This window comes from Entelurus aequoreus, linkage group LG17 (assembly GCF_033978785.1).
Source record: "Entelurus aequoreus isolate RoL-2023_Sb linkage group LG17, RoL_Eaeq_v1.1, whole genome shotgun sequence".
NCBI lineage: Eukaryota > Metazoa > Chordata > Actinopteri > Syngnathiformes > Syngnathidae > Entelurus > Entelurus aequoreus.
This window is the reverse complement of record NC_084747.1, coordinates 28,206,881-28,228,792: the sequence shown is the minus strand read 5'-3', so window position 1 is coordinate 28,228,792 and position 21,912 is coordinate 28,206,881. Positions and strand designations below refer to the sequence as shown.

The 21,912-nt window shown below is 37.0% G+C and overlaps 1 protein-coding gene across 1 annotated transcript; it reads left to right on the top strand.

Moving 5' to 3' along the window:
* The first annotated feature begins 1,703 nt into the window (after positions 1-1,703).
* Positions 1,704-19,969, top strand: arsk (arylsulfatase family, member K). The gene is made up of 8 exons (XM_062024202.1): positions 1,704-1,916; positions 3,599-3,728; positions 7,025-7,184; positions 8,850-9,132; positions 9,202-9,373; positions 15,123-15,347; positions 15,426-15,641; positions 17,384-19,969. Exons 1-8 carry the CDS (start codon positions 1,812-1,814, stop codon positions 17,656-17,658), a joined length of 1,566 nt encoding a protein of 521 aa, XP_061880186.1. The 5' UTR covers positions 1,704-1,811; the 3' UTR covers positions 17,659-19,969.
* Positions 19,970-21,912: the final 1,943 nt, after the last annotated feature.

Sequence of the window (21,912 nt, the reverse complement as noted above, 5' to 3'; positions counted from 1 at the left end):
ATATATATATATATATATATATATATTATATATATATATATATATATATATATATATATATATATATATATATATATATATATATATATATATATATATATATATATATATATATATATATATATATATATATATATATATATATATATATATATATATATATATATATAACATTGATCAACGATTTGTCTTGGTGACACAACTGTGATGTTGTGAGCTATGAGCTTAGGCCAGGGAATAAAAGAACTACACTACCCATCATGCAACAGTAGTGACGAGCTGAGGCGGGAGCCCCGTTGATTGTTGTTGTATGTATGCCGGCAGCTAGAATGTTGTTATGGGCACGCTATGAGTAAACGTTGAAAACTCAGCCAACACGCCTCGTCTGCATTTGTTACAATTAGACAGACAACACTAGGGATGTGCGTATCGATCTTGTGGTATCGATATATTGATACTCACACGCTACTCATTTGGCATCACTTTTCTGAAAAAAGTATCGATATAAATCAAAAAACGGCGTGTGGGGGGTGCAAGCATCACTTTCAGATGTTTTTGATGACTTACTTAACTTACTATGTGCTGGGACACCCCTGTATACCTGGCAGAGTATAGAGCTGGCCCAGTCACGTGACAGGAGACAGCGAATGAGCGTCGTCAACGTGCAACACACACACAGCCAGCCGACAGCGATGCAGCCAGGCATATCCAGTGTTGTCCAATTGTTGACTTAAAACAGACATTGTTGGGGTTTTTTTAGTAATGTTTACTGAATATTTTTGTTTAAATGATTATCCTAAATTCAAACAATTTCCACACAGGGGAATTTACTGTTAGTTGAAAATTGCTTGAGTATTTAAAACAAGATAAGAAAGAGATACAATTTGGAGATTCTTCATCTTTGCATTACAGTTTCATTTTTTTCCCAGAAAATCTTGAATATATGATTGAATGTGATTTTGGTTTTAATCTAGAACATGATTTCTTACATTTCGAAAACATTAGCCTATTTCATATGTCATTAATTGCTAATTATATCACAAACTTTAAAAAATAACTGCAGCTTCTTGCAATTCGGATTTGACTGTTAATTGGAAAGCCCTAATATTTAATTATTATTATATATAATATATAGTTGTTATTATTATATATAATATTTAATTTATTTTTCATATTTATGTTATTTATTTTAATTTTACTTTTATTATATATTGACCATAACAAATGTGGTATAAATGGTCTGTATTTGTCTTGTGATTTGTCTTAAATAATAACAATAGTAATAATATTTTTGACTGACAAAAAATTGCCTATAAGATATTATTGGTATCGGTATCGGTATCGGTGTCGATTAAAATGCAAGAAAAAGTATCGGTATCGTATCGAATCCTAAAAGTGTGGTATCGCCCATCCCTAGACAACACATCAACATCACCCCCTCCTTCTGAGGCAGTCCGCGGGCTTGTTTTTAAAAAGTAACTTCCGGTTCCGGTGTCGGAAAATAAAATAAAACATCTGTTTTCGGTCAAGTTTTTCATTTCTGCTGACTGGTGATATTCATTTCTGTTATATGACAAATAAAATTAGATTGAAAACGTTTTTTTTTTCTTCAAGACTTTGTATTTCAATCCTAAAAATAAATTAAATGGCATATATATATATAAGCTTGCGTTTTTATTGTGGAAAAACTACGCTGCGCGGAAGTTAACTCTTTTAATTTGAAAGTATCACCCGGATACTTTTTAGTGTCGCAAAAGCTACAGTAGCTCATCTTGCACAGTTTTATTTATTTCTTTATCTGAAGTATTAGCATGACTTTAATATTGGTTTTCCTTTACGTGTTTCAAATGTTTGGTGGATGTTTTTGTCACAACGTCACAAGACCGAACATCGTGATGGTGATGTCTGACGCCTTTGTAAGTGCAACCACTTAAATCAACTTTAATCTGCATCAGCCAAACAGTGTAGTTATGATATACAGTCGTGGTCAAAAGTTTACATACACTTGTGAAGGACATAATATCATGGCTGTCTTGAGTTTCCAATAATTTCTACAACTCTTATTTTTTTGTGGAAGAGTGATTGGAGCACATACTTGTTGGTCACAAAAAACATTCATGAAGTTTGGTTCTTTTATGAATTTATTATGGGTCTACTGAAAATGTGACCAAATCTGTTTGGTCAAAAGTATACATACAGCAACATACATGATCAATTTTGGTGATGTTGAAAAGTTACAATCAAATCAAATGAGCTTCATGGCATGGCCTCTTAACTTCATGTGAGTGATTATGATTGGCGACACCTGTTGACTTCTCTGAGCCCATTTAAATAGGTGATGTAGTCATTAGACTTGGTTACAAACGCTACAATGGGAAAGTCAAAGGAACTCAGCACAGATCTGAAAAAAACGAATCATTGACTTGAACACGTCAGGAAAGTCACTTGGAGTCATTTCAGAGCAGCCTAAGGTCTCAAGAGCAACTGTGCAGACAGTTGTTCGTAAGCATAAAATGCATGGCACAGTTTTGTCACTGCCACAATGAGGAAGAAAACGCAAGCTATCACCTGCTGCTGAGAGAAAATAGGTCAGGATGATCAAGAGTCTACCGAGAAACACCAAAAAGCAGGTCTGCAATGAATTGGAAGCTGCTGCAACACAGGTGTCAGTGTCCACAGTCAAGCGTGTTTTGCATCGCCATGGACTGAGAGGCTACCATGCAAGGAGGAAGCCGCTGCTCTAGAAGCGACACCTTAAGGCTCGTCTAAAGTTTGCTGCTGATCACATGGACAAAGATAAGACCTGTGGTCAGATGAAACAAAAATTAAGCTGTTTGGCCACAATACCCAGCAATATGTTTGGAGGAGCAAAGGTGAGACCTTTAATCCCAGGAAAACCAGCCCTACCATCAAGCATGGTGGTGGTAGTATAATGCTCTGGGCCTATTTTGCTGCCAATGGAACTGGTGCTTTACAGAGAGTAAATGGGACAATGAAAAAGGAGGATTACCTCCAAATTCTTCAGGACAACCTAAAATCATCAGCCCGGAGGTTGGGTCTTGGGCGCAGTTGGGTGTTCCACCAGGACAATGACCCCAAAAACACGTCAAAAGTGGTAAAGGAATGGCTAAATCAGACTACAATTAAGGTTTTAGAATGGCTTTCCAAAGTCCTGACTTAAACGTGTGGACAATGCTGAAGAAACAAGTCCATGTCAGAAAACCAACACATTTAGCTGAACTGCACCAATTTTGTCAAGAGGCGTGGTCAAAAATTCAAGCAGAAGCTTGTGGATGGCTACCAAAAGTGCCTTATTGCAGTGAAACTTGCCAAGGGACATGTAACCAAATATTAACATTGCTGTATGTATACTTTTGACCCAGCAGATTTGCTCACATTTTCAGTAGACCCATAATAAATTCATAAAAGAACCAAACTTCATGAATCTTTTTTGTGACCAACAAGTATGTGCTCCAATCACAAAAAAATAAGAGTTGTAGAAATGATTGGAAACTCAAGACAGCCACGACATTATGTTCTTTACAAGTGTATGTAAACTTTTGACCACGACCGTAAATGTATGTGTATTTTTTTACAGGACGGACGGTTAACGTTTGATCCTGACAGTAAAGTTGTGCACTTGCCTTACATAAATTACCTGAGAGAGCTGGGCAGCAACTTCTTAAATGCATACAGCAACTCACCTATCTGCTGCCCCTCCAGAGCAGGTAAACATAAACATAGACTTTTATTATTATTCTTTTTTTTTTATGGGCCTTTTTCTCCCAATTTATTCTAGAGGCTATTTATTTTTTAGGAACCAAACATTCCCGTTTTTTTTTTAAACATTGTCTATTTAAAAGTTTACTACGCCCACATTTCTCGACCGATTCACTCCGTTCAAAGGTCAAAATTTTCCTTGCGAATGTGAGTCAATTGCTAGCATTTTAACGTTAGCATGCTACCTTTTTTTGCACCTTGGAGTCAAATATGTTGATACTTGACACATGATAACCTATAGCATGTTAGCCTTTTTAGTTTTTAGTTAATTTTGTAGGTATATGCCAGAGAGTCACAATTTTTAGTACTTGACACGTGTTAGCTGTTTACATGCTGACGTTAGCATGCTAGCTTTTTTTTTTTTTTAGTTAATTTTGAAGGTATACGCCTCAATGTCATATATGTTGGTATCTGATCCATACTAGCTGTCAGTATGCTAACTGTAGCATGCTAGCTTTTTAAGTTAATTTGCGGAAAAACGCTTTAAAGTCATATATTTTGTTACTTGACACATGTTAGCTGCTAACATGTTAATGTTATAGTGCTAGCGTTTTTTTAAGTTAATTTTGCACGGTCATATATTTTAGTACTTGACCCATGTTAACTGTTAGTATGCTAATGTTAGCATACAAAATTTTTTTGTAGTAAATGTTGCAGGTATACGCCACAGGGTCTTGTATTTTAGTACTTGACACATCTTAACCGATTCAATCCGTTCCAAAGTCAAAATTTTCCTTGCGAATGTGAGTCAATTGCTAGCATGTTAACATTAGCATGCTAGCTTTTTTAGTTAATTTTGTACGTATACGCCAGAGAGTCATCATTTTTAGTACTTGACACGTGTTAGCTGTTTACATGCTGACGTTAGCATGCTTTTTTTTTAAGTTAATTTTGAAGGTATACGCCTCAATATCATATATGTTGGTATCTGATGCATACTAGCTGTAATATGCTAACTGTAGCATGCTAGCTTTTTAAGTTAATTTGCAGAAAAATGCCTCAGATACTTATATTTTGTTACTTGACACATATTAGCTGCTTAAATGCTAATGTTATCATGCTAGCGTTTTTTTTTTAGTTAATTTTGCAGGGTCATATATTTTAGTACTTGACCCATGTTAACTGTTAGTATGCTAACGTTAGCTTTCAACATTTATTTCAGTTAATTTTGCAGGTGTACGCCGCAGGGTCATATATTTTAGTACTTGACACATGTTAACTGTTAGCATGCTAACGTTAGCATACAAACTTTTTTTTAGTTAATTTTGCAGGTATACGCTTCGGTGTCATACATTTTGATACTTTGATGCTTTCCAGCTATCAACATGCTAACTGTAGTATTCTAGCTTTTTAAGTTAAATTTGCAGGTAGTCATATACAGGTGAAACTTTAAAATATTAAATATCGTGCAAAGGTTTGTTTATTCTAGCAATTAGATTTACATTGTAAAACCAATATATGGCATATACTCATAACAACTCAAGAGAATTCAAGCCTTCCTCTGATATAATTTTGATTATTATGGCTTACAGCTAATGCATAAGTTTATAACACATATTAGTTCACAGTTGAAGTTGAATTACTGAAATAAATGGACTTCTGCACGATATTCTAGTAGTTATACCTGAATTTTACTTGACACATATTAGCTGTTACCATGCTAATGTTGGCATGTTAGCATTTTTATTAAAGTCAATTTTGCAGTTATACGCCACAGTCATAGATGTTCAGTATTTGACACATGTTAGCTGTTAGCATGGTAACATTAGCATTCTAGCTTTTTGAGGTAATTTGGTAGGTGTACGCCTCAGAGTCATACATGTTGTTATTAGTTGTTATTTACGTTAGCATGCGTCAAGTGAAATATTTGACTTGAACTACATGCAAAATTAGCATGTTTGCTTTTTTTTTTTAGCTTATTTTGTATGTCTACACTTCAGAATCACATATTTTGGTACTTGATGCATGCTAGCTTTTAGGCTCATTTGGCAAGTATGCAACAAAGAGTTATACACTATATTGCCAAAAGTATTTGGCCACCCATCCAAATGATGACAATCAGGTGTCCTAATCACTTGGCCCGGCCACAGGTGTATAAAACCAAGCACTTAGGTATGGAGACTGTTTCTACAAACATTTGTGAAAGAATGGGCCGCTCTCAGTGATTTCCAGCGTGGAACTGTAACAGGATGCCACCTGTGCAACAAATCCAGTTGGGAAATGTCCTCGCTCCTAAATATTACTAAGTCAACTGTCAGCTTTATTATAAGAAAATGGAAGAGTTTGGGAACAACAGCAACTCAGCCACCAAGTGGTAGGCCACGTAAACTGACAGAGAGGGGTCAGCGGATGCTGAAGCGCATAGTGCAAAGAGGTCGCCCACAGTTGCTACAGAGCTCCAAACTTCATGTGACCTTCCAATTAGCCCACGTACAGTATGCAGAGAGCTTCATGGAATGGGTTTCCATGGCCGAGCAGCTGAATCTAAGCCATATATCACCAAGTCCAACGCAAAGCGTGGGATGCAGTGGTGGAAAGCACGTCGCCACTGGACTCTACAGCAGTGGAGACGCCTTCTCTGGAGTGAGGAATCACGCTTTTCCATCTGGCAATCTGATGGACGAGTCTGGGTTTGGAGGTTGCCAGGAGAACGCTACATTTGGGTCTGCATTGTGCCGAACTTTGAATGCTCCAGGATACCAAAACATTTTGGACAATTCCATGCTCTTAACCTTGTGGGAACAGTTTGGAGCGGGCCCCTTCCTCTTCCAACATGACAGTGCACAAAGCAAGGTCCATAAAGACATGGATGACAGAGTCTGGTGTGGATGAACTTGACTGGCCTGCACAGAGTCCTGACCTGAACCCGATAGAACACTTTTGGGATGAATTAGAACGGAGACTGAGAGCCAGGCCTTCTCGACCAACATCATCAGTGTGTGACCTCACCAATGCGCTTTTGGAAGAATGGTGGAAAATTCCTATAAACACACTACGCAACCTTGTGGACAGCCTTCCCAGAAGAGTTGAAGATGCAAAAGGAGGACCAACATCATATTGAACCCTATGGGTTAGGAATGAGATGGCACTTCAAGTTCATATGTGAGTCAAGGCAGGTGGCCAAATACTTTTGGCAATATAGTGTTTTGGGTTTTGGCTTCAGGCTTTTCAGCATTCACACGCAATTTGTACGAACATCTTAATGGTAATTGTATCATAAACTAAATGCTCGCCTGTGTGCTAGCCATGTGGAGCGGCCAGTTTGTTCACCTGACCCAGGCGTGGAACAATTACAAGTGCCTTGATGCCAATGCAAGCACGTGGATGGACTGGCTGGAGAAGAGTGGGTATCTTACCAAGATGCTGGGCAAGCTTGACTACACCTCAGGGCAACACTCTCTCAGGTGACACCATGTTTATTGTGGTCTTGTTAGCTATTTGCAAGAAATTCAATCATTCAATCATCTTAATAACACTCAGTGTGGATCGGCACTGTCACAACAGTGTTTATTAGAGATGGGATTTATGCCTCTTTGACCTTGAGGAGCCGTTCAAAAGACTCGCTCGTTATTGTAGTTTTTTTTATCAAGGAAACAATCACTATTATCAGTTATACAATAAGATTTAGATCAAAATAATCAAATTATTCTGAGATATTGGCTGTAATTAGAAAAAAACACACAAACAATAAATAAGAATGAAATGCATTAATAGTATCAATAAAACTACAATACAAATTAGGACATAATAAAAATGTGATTACAAAATTGTACTACTGTATTGTGTTTGTACCCTCCATATATATATATATATATATATATATATATATATATATATATATATATATATATATATATATATATATATATATATATGTATGTATGTATGTATGTATGTATGTATGTATGTATGTATGTATGTGTTTGTGTGTGTGTGTGTGTGTGTGCGCGCTGTGTGTGTATTAGTAGTCTAAAACATTTTTTTGATTAATCTCGATTCCTATTTGGAACGATTCTTAATCGATAAAATGTTTTTTTACTTTTTTTATTTTTTTCAATCCGTCCTGTCCAGCCACTTAGACAAATCATATTGTTGATGTCGATGATCTATATCTGCTGTACACACTTACTTTAGAAAATATAGTTCTCTTGTTGCCTTATTTGTATTTGACTTTATTAAATGTTTGGGGAGAATTTTATTAAACAAAACCAGTTTACTTTTAAGTAATATAGAAATTGATCAGAGCTGTTTATCTATTTTATGGAGGAATGTAGTTAATCATAGAACTGGCATGCAATGTTATTAATAAAATATTGAATTTGAACCAAGAATCGATTCTGAATCGAATCGTTACCCCTAAGAATCGAATCGAATCATGTTGTGCCCAAAGATTCACAGCCCTTAACTTAAATTGAATATATATTCAAGACAATATATATATATATATATATATGTATGTGTGGGAAAAAATCACAAGACTATTTCATCTCTACAGGCCTGTTTCATGAGGGTTTCCTCAATCGTCAGGAGATTTGTGAGAGATTTTTTTCTAAAATCTCCTGACGATTGAGGAAACCCTCATGAAACAGGCCTGTAGAGATGAAATAGTCTTGTGATTTTTTCCCACACATACATATTACGCTCTACCACGGTATCGAGCACTATTTTTTTTGGATAATCTAATTAAGACATATATATATATATATATATATATATATATATATATATATATATATATATATATATATATATATATATATATATATATATATGTATATGTATGTATATATATATATATATATATATATATATATGTATATGTATGTATATATATATATATATATATATATATGTATGTGTGTGTGTGTGTGTAAGTATGTAATCTCAAATGAACGGCTCCTTACCACAGGGAGTCGGTTCTCAGAGTTCACTTAAAAGAGACGTTTAAAAGAGTCGATTCGTTCACAAAGGTCACATCCCTAGTATTACTTGAACACGATGTTATTGTATCAGCATGCTGCAGAGCAGTTCTTCCGACCACAATCATAAACGTACATTTTACATAACAGCAATCGCATGGAAGCCTGGACCCGGGATGTCCCCTTCCTGCTGCGCCAAGAGGGTCGACCAGTCACACAACTTGTTGGGAACGCGTCAACAGTGAGGGTAAATACTGTTGACTGGAAGAACACGGACTTGACCACACAGTGGATCCACCAGAGAGCAGCGTCCCCACACCAGCCTTTCGCTCTCTACCTGGGCCTCAATTTACCTCACACCTACAAGACTGACTCCTTGGGACCCACGGCCGGAGGATCCACCTTCCGCTCATCTCCCTATTGGCTAAAAAAGGCAGGCACTGTCAATCTCCTCTTTCCAAAATGTCTTCCCTCCCGCTTCATTCTTCTTTCACGTTCCCAGGTTCGTTCTGATTTCGTCTCCGTTCCCACCTGGCTGCCCATGGCTGCCATGCACCCTGTGGACTACTACTCCACCTTCACCAAAAACTGCAGCGGGGACTTCACCGAGGAGGAAGTCAAAAGAATCCGGGCCTTCTACTATGCCATGTGCGCTGAAGCGGACGCCATGTTGGGTTGGTTGACAGCACTTAAAGGCCTACTGAAATGAAATTTTCTTATTTAAACGGGGATAGCAGGTCCATTCTATGTGTCATACTTGATCATTTCGCGATATTGCCATATTTTTGCTGAAAGGATTTAGTAGAGAACATCGACGATAAAGTTCGCAACTTTTGGTCGCTGATAAAAAAGCCTTACCTGTACCGGAAGTAGCGTGACGTCACAGGTTGTGGAGCGCCTCACATCTGCACATTGTTTACAATCATGGCCACCAGCAGCGAGAACGATTCAGACCGAGAAAGCGACGATTACCCCATTAATTAGAGCGAGGATGAAAGATTCGTGGATGAGGAAAGTGAGAGTGAAGGGTTAAAGGGCAGTGGAAGCGATTCAGATAGGGAAGATGCTGTGAGAGGCGGGTGGGACCTGATATTCAGCTAGGAATGACTAAAACAGTAAATAAACACAAGACATATATACTGTATACTCTATTAGCCACAACACAACCAGGCTTATATTTAATATGCCACATAACAAACACCTCCCCCCTCCCGTCCATATAACCCACCAATACAACTCAAACACCCGCACAACACTCAATCCCACAGCCCAAAGTACCGTTCACCTCCGTAAAGTTCATACAGCACATATATTTCCCCAAAGTTACGTACGTGACATGCACATAGCGGCACGCACGTACGGGCAAGCGATCAAATGTTTGGAAGCCAAAGCTGCATACTCACGGTAGCGCGTCTGCTATCCAACTCAAAGTCCTCCTGGTTGTGTTGCTGCAGCCGGCGGCTAATACACCGCTTCCCACCTACAGCTTTCTTCTTTGCTGTCTTCATTGTTCATTAAACAAATTGCAAAAGATTCACCAACACAGATGTCCAGAATACTGTGGAATTTTGCGATGAAAACAATGAATGGACGTGTTCATAGTTCTACAATGCCCTATGGTCTCAAAATTTTGCGACATTTTTAAACGCGATTCCGACCTTTCAACCATCCACCCACACTACTCTTCCGATATATCGAATGCAAAACATATGCAAACGAATGCAGACGACTTAATAGCTGGCCACAATGGTGTCCCAATATGTCCGCTACAATCCGTGACGTCACGCGCAAACGTCATCATACCGAGACGTTTTCAGCAGAATATTTTGCGGGAAATTTAAAATTGCACTTTACTAATCTAACCCGGCCGTATTGGCATGTGTTGCAATGTTAAGATTTCATCATTGATATATAAACTATCAGACTGCGTGGTCGGTAGTAGTGGCTTTCAGTAGGCCTTTAAAGGGGAACTGCACTTTTTGGGGGAATTTTGCCCATCGTTCACAATCCTTATGTAAAATGAGATCACGTACCGTATTCTCCGGACTATATAAACAAGCCGCACCCACTAAATTTTTTTAAGAAAAAATATTTTCCATAGCAGATATATATGTTGTGAAATGAGTTATTTACTCAGAAATATTTTCTACCGGTAAATGTTTATTTACATACCTTAATTGTTTCCAAAACGGGGTCTGTAACACGGCAGTAAAACGACTGATCAAACAAAACAGAAGTCACCGTCATGGACCCACTATCTGCGGAAGCTAGGTCTCCAATCAGCCAAACAGATTCAATAACTCCACAGTGACGTTTTGGTAAATTTAAGGAGGAATTTGTGAAACTGAAACAATACAAAAAGAATGCCGTTGTAAGTTAATAATACTAACACAGACACTCGTAGACGTGTTAGCATATTAGCTAATGCTAACGACGATGCTGGCTTACAAATATGCATGAAAACACTCCTATAGACATCACATATGGGACAGTTTAAGAAGTAAGAATTGTTTTAGTTATGTTGTAAAGCTTACAATCGTTGCTTGGAGTGACGAATGAAGAATCCATACAAGTAAAAACGCTATGGACAGCACCTGTACTTCCGCTTCAAAGCTTTAAAAGGCAGAAAGCACTGTGTAGACATTGACAAAAGGATGGCGCCACAGCACAAACAATAACTCATCATCTCAATGTATTTGCATGTGTTTAATGAAAACTCTTTGCATTATGGCCGTCAGCGAAGAAAAATCCATAAATTAGCTGTACCGTTTTATAAGCCGCAGGGTTCAAAGCATAGGGGGAAACAAATTGTGGTTTAGACATAGTCCGAAATGTACAGTATGTTTTTCTTTTTTTTGCATTCTAACTTATAAATACATTTTAGCAAAATTGGAGCAAATGTGATTTGCCCTATTCCACTGTAATACAAATTAAAATAAAATATAATAAAAACTTCATGAACTTTTTATACACACGCACATTTTTGAAGGCCTTAGCATCCACTAAAATTCACCAAATTTTGCAAAGACGTTCGGTGAGGACCCAACCGGCAATTTTAGAGCAGGGTTTCTTAATCGTTGGGCCAAAGCCCATTGTTGGGCCTCCAAGAAATATCTGTTTCTCTGCTGTGGTCCTTATGGGCCGCAGCGGTACTCAGTTGTAATACACTTTTTCACCACTTGTGGCAGTAATGACAATATCAAACAAACAGAAGAAGTCTGGAAATAAAGTCTTAAAGAAGTTTCTTAAGCGCAAAAAATATGACTAAATTGGTGAAGCTGTATTTGTATTTGCACTTGAATTTTATTAGACAGATTATTTAAAAAACATGTAGTAGTAGTATTTTTTAAATAAATGTTGTTATTGTTTTTGTACTGCATAATTGTATGTAAATTTACTTTTCATCAGTCATTTTTGTTTAATATTTGAGTAGGCCCCGGACCCCTCTGTAGTGGAAAGGTTGGGCCCCAAGGTTCAAAAAGCTTAAGAACCTTTGATTTAGAGGACCCGAACACTAATGTCAAAAATTGGCTCTCTAGCGCCACCTTTACATTTGGAAAAATTGAGCCCCTCAGCCATAACGCATTGCTCACTGAATATTGTCCCCCGAGGAGGAGCAAATAAAACAGGATTCATGGTTTCTTTGGAAGACCAAATGGGACATACCGGATTTTTCGGACTATAAGTCGCAGTTTTTTTCATAGTTTGGCCGGGAGTGCGACTTATACTCAGGAGCGACTTATGTGTGAAATTATTATCACATTACCTTAAAATATCAAATAATATTATTTAGCTCATTCACGTAAGAGACTAGACGTATAAGATTTCATCGGATTTAGCGATTAGGAGTGACAGATTGTTTGGTAAACGTATAGCATGTTCTATATGTTATAGTTATTTGAATGACTCTTACCATAATATGTTACGTTAACATACCAGGCACGTTCTCAGTTGGTTATTTATGCCTCATATAACGTACACTTATTCAGCCTGTTGTTCACTATTCTTTATTTATTTCAAATTGCCTTTCAAATGTCTATTCTTGGTGTTGGGTTTTATCAAATAAATTACCCCAAAAAATGCGACTTATGTATGTTTTTTTCCTTCTTTATTATGCATTTTCGGTCGGTGCGACTTATACTCCGGAGCGACTTATGCTCCGAAAAATACGGTACTTTCTTTTTTTTGTGCATTCTCGACAGTAAACAACTGCTAGCAAGAAGCTAGTGCAGGTAATGGTGATTGACCTATTTCGCAGCCCTCTAAAAAACATCCAACAACGCTTTATATACATGATGTAAGTATATACTGTATGTAGTGTAGTATCCGTTACTTTCATGATAACATGTAACATTTACGTATTTTGGTCATACGGCGGCGCATTATTTCGCAGCCCTCTAAAAACATCCAACAATGCTTTATATACATGCTGTAAGTACAGTATATATGTAGTGTAGTATCCGTTACATTCATGATAATATGTAGCATTTACTTATTTTGGTCATAAGGCGGCGCATTATTTCGCAGCCGTCTAAAAAGCATCCAACATCGCTTTATATACAGGCTGTAAGTATATATGTAGTGTAGTATCCGTTACTTTCATGATAACATGTAGCATTTACGTAATTTGGTCATACGTACATGACCGTATGCATTATTTCGCAGCTCTCTAAAAAACATCCAACAACGCTTTATATACATGCTGTAAGTATATATGCAGTGTAGTATTTGTTATATTCATGATAACATATAACGTTTACGTACTGTGGTCATACGGCGGCGCATTATTTTGCAGCCCTCTATAAAACATCCAGCAATGCTTTATATACATGCTGTAAGTATATATGTAGTGTAGTATCCGTTACATTCATGATAACATGTAGCATTCACATATTTTGGTCATACGGCGGCGCATTATTTCGCAGCTCTCTAAAAAACATCCAACAACGCTTTATATACATGCTGTAAGTATATATGTAGTGTAGTATCCGTTACTTTCATGATAACATGTAGCATTTACGTAATTTGGTCATACGGCAGCGCATTATTTCGCAGCTCTCTAAAAAACATCCAACAAGTTGTATATACATGCTGTAAGTATATATGTAGTGTAGTATCCGTTACTTTCATGATAACATGTAGCATTTACGTAATTTGGTCATACGGCAGCGCATTATTTCGCAGCTCTCTAAAAAACATCCAACAAGTTTTATATACATTCTGTAAGTATATATGTAGTGTAGTATCCGTTACATTCATGATAACATGTAGCGTTTACGTATTTTGGTCATGCAGCGGCGCATTATTTCGCAGCTCTCTAAAAACATCCAACAACTTACATTCTGTAAGTATATATGTAATGTAGTATCCGTTACTTTCATGATAACATGTAGCATTTACGTATTTTGGTCATACGGTGGCGCATTATTTCGCAGCCCTCTAAAAAAACATCCAACAACGCTTTATATACATTCTGTAAGTATATATGTAGTGTAGTATCCGTTCCATTCATGATAACATGTAGCATTTACGTATTTTGGTCATGCGGCGGCGCATTATTTCGCAGCCCTTTAAAGAACATCGAACAACGCTTTATATACATGTTGTAAGTATATATGTAGTGTAGTATCCGTTACATTCATGATAACATGTAGCGTTTACGTATTTTGGTCATGCGGCGGCGCATTATTTCGCAGCCCTCTAAAAAACATCCAACAAGTTTTATATACATTCTGTAAGTATATATGTAGTGTAGTATCCGTTGCATTCATGATAACATGTAGCGTTTACGTATTTTGGTCATGCGGCGGCGCATTATTTCGCAGCCCTCTAAAAAACATCCAACAAGTTTTATATACATTCTGTAAGTATATATGTAGTGTAGTTTCCGTTACATTCATGATAACATGTAACATTTACGTATTTTGGTCATACGGCGGTGCATTATTTCGCAGCCCTCTAATAAACATCCAACAATGCTTTATATACAAAACATGCTGTCAGTATATATGTAGTGTAGTATCCGTTACATTCATGATAACATGTAGCATTCACGTATTTTGGTCATTATTTCGCAACCCTCTAAAAACATCCAACAACACTTTATATACATTCTGTAAGTATATATGTAGTGTAGTATCCGTTACGTTCCTGATAACATGTAACATTCACGTATTTTGGTGATACGACGGCGCATTATTTCGCAGCCCTCTAAAAACATCCAACAATGCTTTATATACATTCTGTAAGTATATATGTAGTGTAGTATCCGTTACATTCATGATAACATGTAGCATTCACATATTTTGGTCATGCGATGGCGCATTAATTTCACAGACGTTCGTTGGCCACTCTCAAGTTGGGGTACCTAAAAAACCGCCCATGTAATCTCTGGTCTAAAGCCTCCCACTCTCCGTTCATTAGGGCGGGTGATTTCAGCTCTGAGAGACACCCAGCTGCTCCAGAGCACTGTGGTGATTTTCACGGCGGACCACGGCGAGCTCGCCATGGAGCACCGGCAGTTCTACAAGATGTCCATGTTCGAGGGAAGCGCCCATGTTCCCTTGCTAATCATGGGACCGGGGCTGGTGTCGGGCCAGCAGGTCAAGCAGCTGGTGTCCTTGGTTGATGTCTATCCTACTGTACTGGGTATACAACCTACAATCTGCCTATAATTGCTCATTATTAGACTTAAACATCTCATGCATTTTTGTCTTTTCATGGCAGATATTGCAGGTATTTCAGGTGCAGGCAATCTCAGTGGCCACTCGCTACGTCCTCTTCTGTCCAAGCACGGCAGCTGTCCAAGGAGGCAACGCCCAGACTGGGTTCTGAGTGAATACCACGGCTGTAATGTCAACGCCTCTTCATACATGCTGAGAAGTGGTCGGTGGAAATACATCGCCTATGCAGATGGTCTGACTGTACCTCCCCAGCTTTTTGGTAACTACTCTGGCGTTTCTGGATGGAGCAGGGGCGTCACACTCTTTTTCATTGAGGGCCACATGGCAGTTATGGCTGTGAATAATATATAAATATAAATAGCCTCATTATATCATTACATAATTATTTATTAATAATTTATATTTGTTTACGTACACTTTAAACAAATATAAATATACATTGCCTTATTATATCATTACACAATTATTTATTAATAATGTATATTTGTTTACGTACACTTTAAACAAATATATAAATATAAATTGCCTTATATCATTACACAATTATTTATTAATAATGTGTATTTGTTTATGTACACTTTAATCAAATATATAAATATAAATGGCCTTATTATATTATTACACAATTATTTATTAATAATGTATATTTGTTTACGTACACTTTAAACAAATATATAAATATAAATTGCCTTATTATATCATTACACATCTATTAACAATAAATATTTTTACAAACACTGTAAAAAAATATATAAATATAAATTGCCGTATTATATCATTACATAATTATTTATTAATAATACCGGTAGATATTTTTTACATACACTGTAAAAAAGAAAAAAATTCCGTTATTATGTCATAATATATATATTTTTACAGACACTTTAAAAAATGTTTTAAATATAAATTGCTTTATTACATCGTTACATAATTATTTATTAATGCAGCTCAGATAGGCTCCAGCACCCCACGCGACCCCGAAAGGGACAAGCGGTAGAAAATGGATGGATGGATGTATTTTTACAGACACTGTAAAAAATATATAAATATAAATTGCCTTATTATATCATTATGTAATTATATATTAATCATTTATATTTTTTACATACACTGTAAAAAACAACAACCTTATTATATCATTACATAGTTATTTAGTAATAGTTTATATTTTTTACATACACGGTAAAAAAATAAATAAAAATCCCTTATTATATCATTGCACAATTATTTATTAATAATATGTATATTTTTACAGACACTTTAAAAAAATATAAATTGCTTTATTATATTGTTACATAATTATTTATTAATAATATATATTTTAACATACACTGTAAAAATATCTATGGACAAATTGTCTTATTATATTATTACGCAATTATTTATTAATAATATATATTTTTACAGACACTATAAAATGTATAAATATAAATTGCCATATTATATCATTACATAATTATTTATTAATAATAGATACTATTTTACAGACACTGTAAAAAATTTGTAAATATAAATTGCCTTATTATGTATTACATAATTATTTATTAATAATAATAAATACTACACTGAATTATTACACACTGGATTTTTTATGCAGTACATTTTTTTATACATTGAATTTTTATCCACTGACTTTTTATACATTGAATTTTTTTTTTTTTTACACAACACATTTCAAAGCACTGTATTTTAACAAGCTGAATTTTAAAACACTTTTTTCAGTGTGCAGCTGTGATAGGCTCCAGCCCCCCTGCCACCCCGAGATGGACAAGCAGTAGAACATGGACTTTAGTCTCACAATTTTTTTTTCCATTTTTTCAATTAAATTCCCAGAATAAGTTGTTGTAAAAAAAATCAGATGACAAAATTCTAACGCAAAAAAATTCAGTCACATAAATTCATTGTCAAAAAAGCACTTTTGTAATATGGACACAAATGAACCTCCATATTACCAACTTGTATTAGAGGAAATAATGATATTTTTGTTCTTCTCCACTGCAGACCTGACACAGGACAAGGAGGAACTTGATGACGTGGCCATCAAATATCCAGGTGTGCGGGCACAACTGGACACGCTGTTACGCAGCATTGTAGACTACCCAGCCGTCTCTAAAACCGTGCATGTCTACAACAAGAAGCAGTTTGGTGCCTGGCAACAAAGTGCAGGAAGTAACTATAGCCGGGTCATGGCTAATCTCAGGTGGCATGTCGACTGGCAGAAAGATGCATCAGGCAATGAAAGATTGATTGACAGGTGGCTCAATGACTCCTTGTGATGCACATGCAAATATTATACAGTATATATATATATATATATATACACTATTGTGGAGGGAGAGGTAGCCAGCGCTGCCTGCAGGAGCAAAAGTCACCGCCTCTGTCCATGGTGCTGAGGACAGAGCACCATCAGACGGGGGCGTGGCAGTGCTGATGGCGAGACACAGCTGGCAGGTGATTAGATTTCACAGGTGGTACGTGTTAATCTAATCATCTGTTGTCTTTAACAGTAAGCGGCCGGGATCAGGAGGGGAGAGAGGATACGGACGTGACTGAAATGTCACGTTCTACTAGGAAAGAAAACTTTTGTTGACAACATTATAATAATAATAATAATAATAATGGATTAGATTTTATATCACGCTTTTCTATTATTAATAATTAAAAACCTTGTTAAACCTGCACGCTTGGCTCCGGTGCCGTGTCTGAAAAAGTATTTGGCCACCCATCCAAATGATCAGAATCGGGTGTCCTAATCAGTTGGCCCGGTCACAGGTGTATAAAATCAAGCACTTAGGCATGGAGACTGTTTCTACAAACATTTGTGAAAGAATGTGCCGCTCTCTGTGATTTCCAGCGTGGAACTGTCATAGGATGCCACCTGTGCAACAGATCCAGTCGTGAAATTTCCTCGCTCCTAAATATTCCAAACTGTCGGCTTTATTATAAGAAAATGGAAGAGTTTGGGAACAATAGCAACTCAGCCGCCAAGTGGTAGGCCACGTAAAGTGACAGACAGTGGTCAGCGGATGCTGAAGCGCATAGTGCAAAGAGGTCCAAACTTCATGTGACCTTCCAATTAGCCCACGTACAGTACGCAGAGAGCTTCGTGCAATGGGTTTCCATGGCCGAGCAGCTGCATCTAAGCCTTACATCACCAAGTCCAATGCAAAGCGTCGGATGCAGTGGTGTAAAGCACGTTCTGTGGAGTGATGAATCCCGCTTTACCACCTGGCAATCTGATGGACGAGTCTGGGTTTGGAGGTTAATTGTCAGGCTTGTCCCTGACAGTTTGGTCAAGTTTTAGTTTTTCCTCTGTGTTTTTGTTTTATTTCCTGTCAGCACTCTTATTTTGGTTCAGTTTCCTGTTTGTCTCTCTGAGTGCTGTCCCCTCAGCTGTGGCTGATTGGCACCTGGCCACACTTGGTGTCAATCAGCCAGCTGCTATTTAGCCCTGCTTTGACCTCCAGTCAGTGCTGGATTATTGTAGTGTCTACCTGTCCTTGTCGTCATAGCGGTAAGCTGTTCCTTATAGCTATTTACAGTTTGTTTTCTCCTACCTTCTTGTTTTCCTGTTAGCCAGATCCTGTTAGCCGTTAGCTATTTCCAGTTTTTCTGTTTTCTGGTTCCTGTTTCCATTTTGCCTGTTCCTAGTTTGTGTTTTTGCTTTATTTTGAACATTAAATCATGTTTTCCTGCTCAATGCCTGCCGCCATCTCTGCATCTTGGGGTTCGTCACCAACGCAACCTGACATTAATAATAATAATAATGAATTACATTTGTAACGCACTTTACATTTGTTAAAATCTCAAAGTGCTACAAAATGTAAAAAAAAGTTAAAAAAATAAAAATGAAAACTTAGAATCTATAATAGAAAATTAAAATAGAAATAAAAACATTGAAAACACTAGATAAAACATAGAAGCATGGATAAAATAGAAATAAAAACATGAAAGCACTGGATAAAACAGATAGGCAAGCAGTGCATTTAAAAAAAAGACGTCTGTCAGGAGAACGGTACATTTCGGACTGCATGAAATTTGGTGGAGGAGGAATTATGGTGTGGGGTTGTTTTTCAGGAGTTGGGCTTGGCTCCTTAGTTCCAGTGAAAGGAACTTTGAATGCTCCAGGATACCAAAACATTTTGGACAATTCCATGCTCCCAACCTTGTGGGAACAGTTTGGAGCGGGCCCCTTCCTCTTCCAACATGACTGTGCACAAAGCAAGGTCCATAAAGACGTGGATGACAGAGTCTGGTGTGGATGGACTTGACTGGCCTGCACAGAGTCCTGATCTGAACCCGATAGAACACCTTTGGGATGAATTACAACGGAGACTGAGAGCCAGGCCTTCTCGACCAACATCAGTGTGTGACCTCACCAATGCGCTTTTGGAAGAAGGGTGGAAAATTCCTATAAACACACTCCGCTACCTTGTGGACAGCCTTCCCAGAATGGTTGAAGCTGTAATAGCTGCAAAAGGTGGACCCACATCATATTGAACCCTATGGGTTAGGAATGGGATGGCACTTCAAGTTTATATGTGAGTCAAGGCAGGTGGCCAAATACTTTTGGCAATATAGTGTGTGTGTGTGTGTATATATATATATATATATATATATATATATATATATATATATATATATATATATATATATATATATATATATATATATATATATATATATATATATACACACACCCTGTATAATGACATGTTTTCTGCACAGCAGATGTTTGCTCTCTCACAGCAGCAACTCAAATCAATATGTTTTGCTTTTATAATTCCTGAAGTTAGCTTTGCAGGTTTGAAGAATAATGTTTTTCTTCATTTTTCTAAAGCCATGACCCACTTGGAAAACCCCTACACTACTTTATAACCATAAGTACACTTTTCTGCAATCTTTCATTTTGTCAAAGATATATTTTTATATTCAGTCGTATTGTTATGAATGCTGCTTAAGATTAGAATATAAATAAATACGAATGAAATGTTTTGTACTGTGATGTGTTTTATCCATCCATCCATTTTCTACCGCTTATTCCCTTCGGGGTCGCGGGGGGCGCTGGAGCCTATCTCAGCTACAATCGGGCGGAAGGCGGGGTACACCCTGGACAAGTCGCCACCTCATCGCAGGGCCAACACAGATAGACAGACAACATTCACACTCACATTCACACACTAGGGCCAATTTAGTGTTGCCAATCAACCTATCCCCAGGTGCATGTCTTTGGAGGTGGGAGGAAGCCGGAGTACCCGGAGGGAACCCACGCAGTCACGGGGAGAACATGCAAACTCCACACAGAAAGATCCCGAGGCCAGGATTGAACTCACGACTACTCAGGACCTTCGTATTGTGAGGCAGACGCACTAACCCCTCTGCTGCCGTGATGTGTTTTATATTCTCTTTAATTCCCACATTTTCATTGACATTTTACAATTAGTTAATTCATTATTAATTATTCAAATGTGCAGTATCGCTTAAAAAATTCTTATGCCCTGCCCCCAATTTAATTAAGCAGAATTATCGAATGCAGTGGTTCTCAAACTTGTTTCACCAAGTACGACCTCAGAAAAAACTGTCCAAGTACCATCATAATGACCAACATTAAAATACAGTAGCGTAGTAAGTGTGGTGAAATTAACCTCTGCATTTGACCCTTCACCCTTGTTCACCCCCCTTGATGCTGAGTGCCAAGCAGGGAGGTAATGGGTCCCATTTTTATAGTCTTTGGTATGACTCGGCCAGGGTTTGAAATCACGACCTACCGATCTCAGGGCGGACACTCCGACCACAATGCGCGCCTTTGGCCAAAATGTATTTAAAAAAATAAATAAATATAAATATAGAGACATATTGTAATAACTTGAAGTAAATAATGAAGATTAAAAACCAATTAGGAACAAAAAATTCCCCCAACAAATTATTAACGAAAAGCATGTCTTTTTCTCACAATGTGTCGACTTTTTTCTTATAAAATTGGGAATAATTTCTCATATTCTTTCTGTTTCTGTAACATTGCAATATTTTCTCGTAAAAGTATGACTTTTTAATGCAAAATGGCGACATTTGTCATGTAACATTCTGACTTTCATCACAATATTGGCTATTTTGTTGTTGTTCTCGTAAAACAGTGACATTTTTTTGGGTAAAATTATGACTTCTGTCATTTTGCTGAGTAAAATTCCATATCATTATAATAATGCCAAAATTTTAGTGTTTTCTTATAAAATTTTGACTTTTGTGGAGTAAAATTGCGACTCTTTTCATAAAATTGCCAAAATGTTCAGTTTTTCTTGTAAAATTTCGACTTGAGTAAAATTACGACTTTTATTATATCTAATACTGCGAAAATTCTAATTGTTCTTGTGAAATTCCAACTCATTTTTCACAAAAAGCTAATTTATATTTGCAAAGTATGTATATATTATTAATGTTGTAAATACACATCTTTATACATCTAGAAAGGGTGGTCCTAAAGAGGTAGGCATTTTTCAGAGGTCTCAAGAAGGTAACAAATACAAAAATGT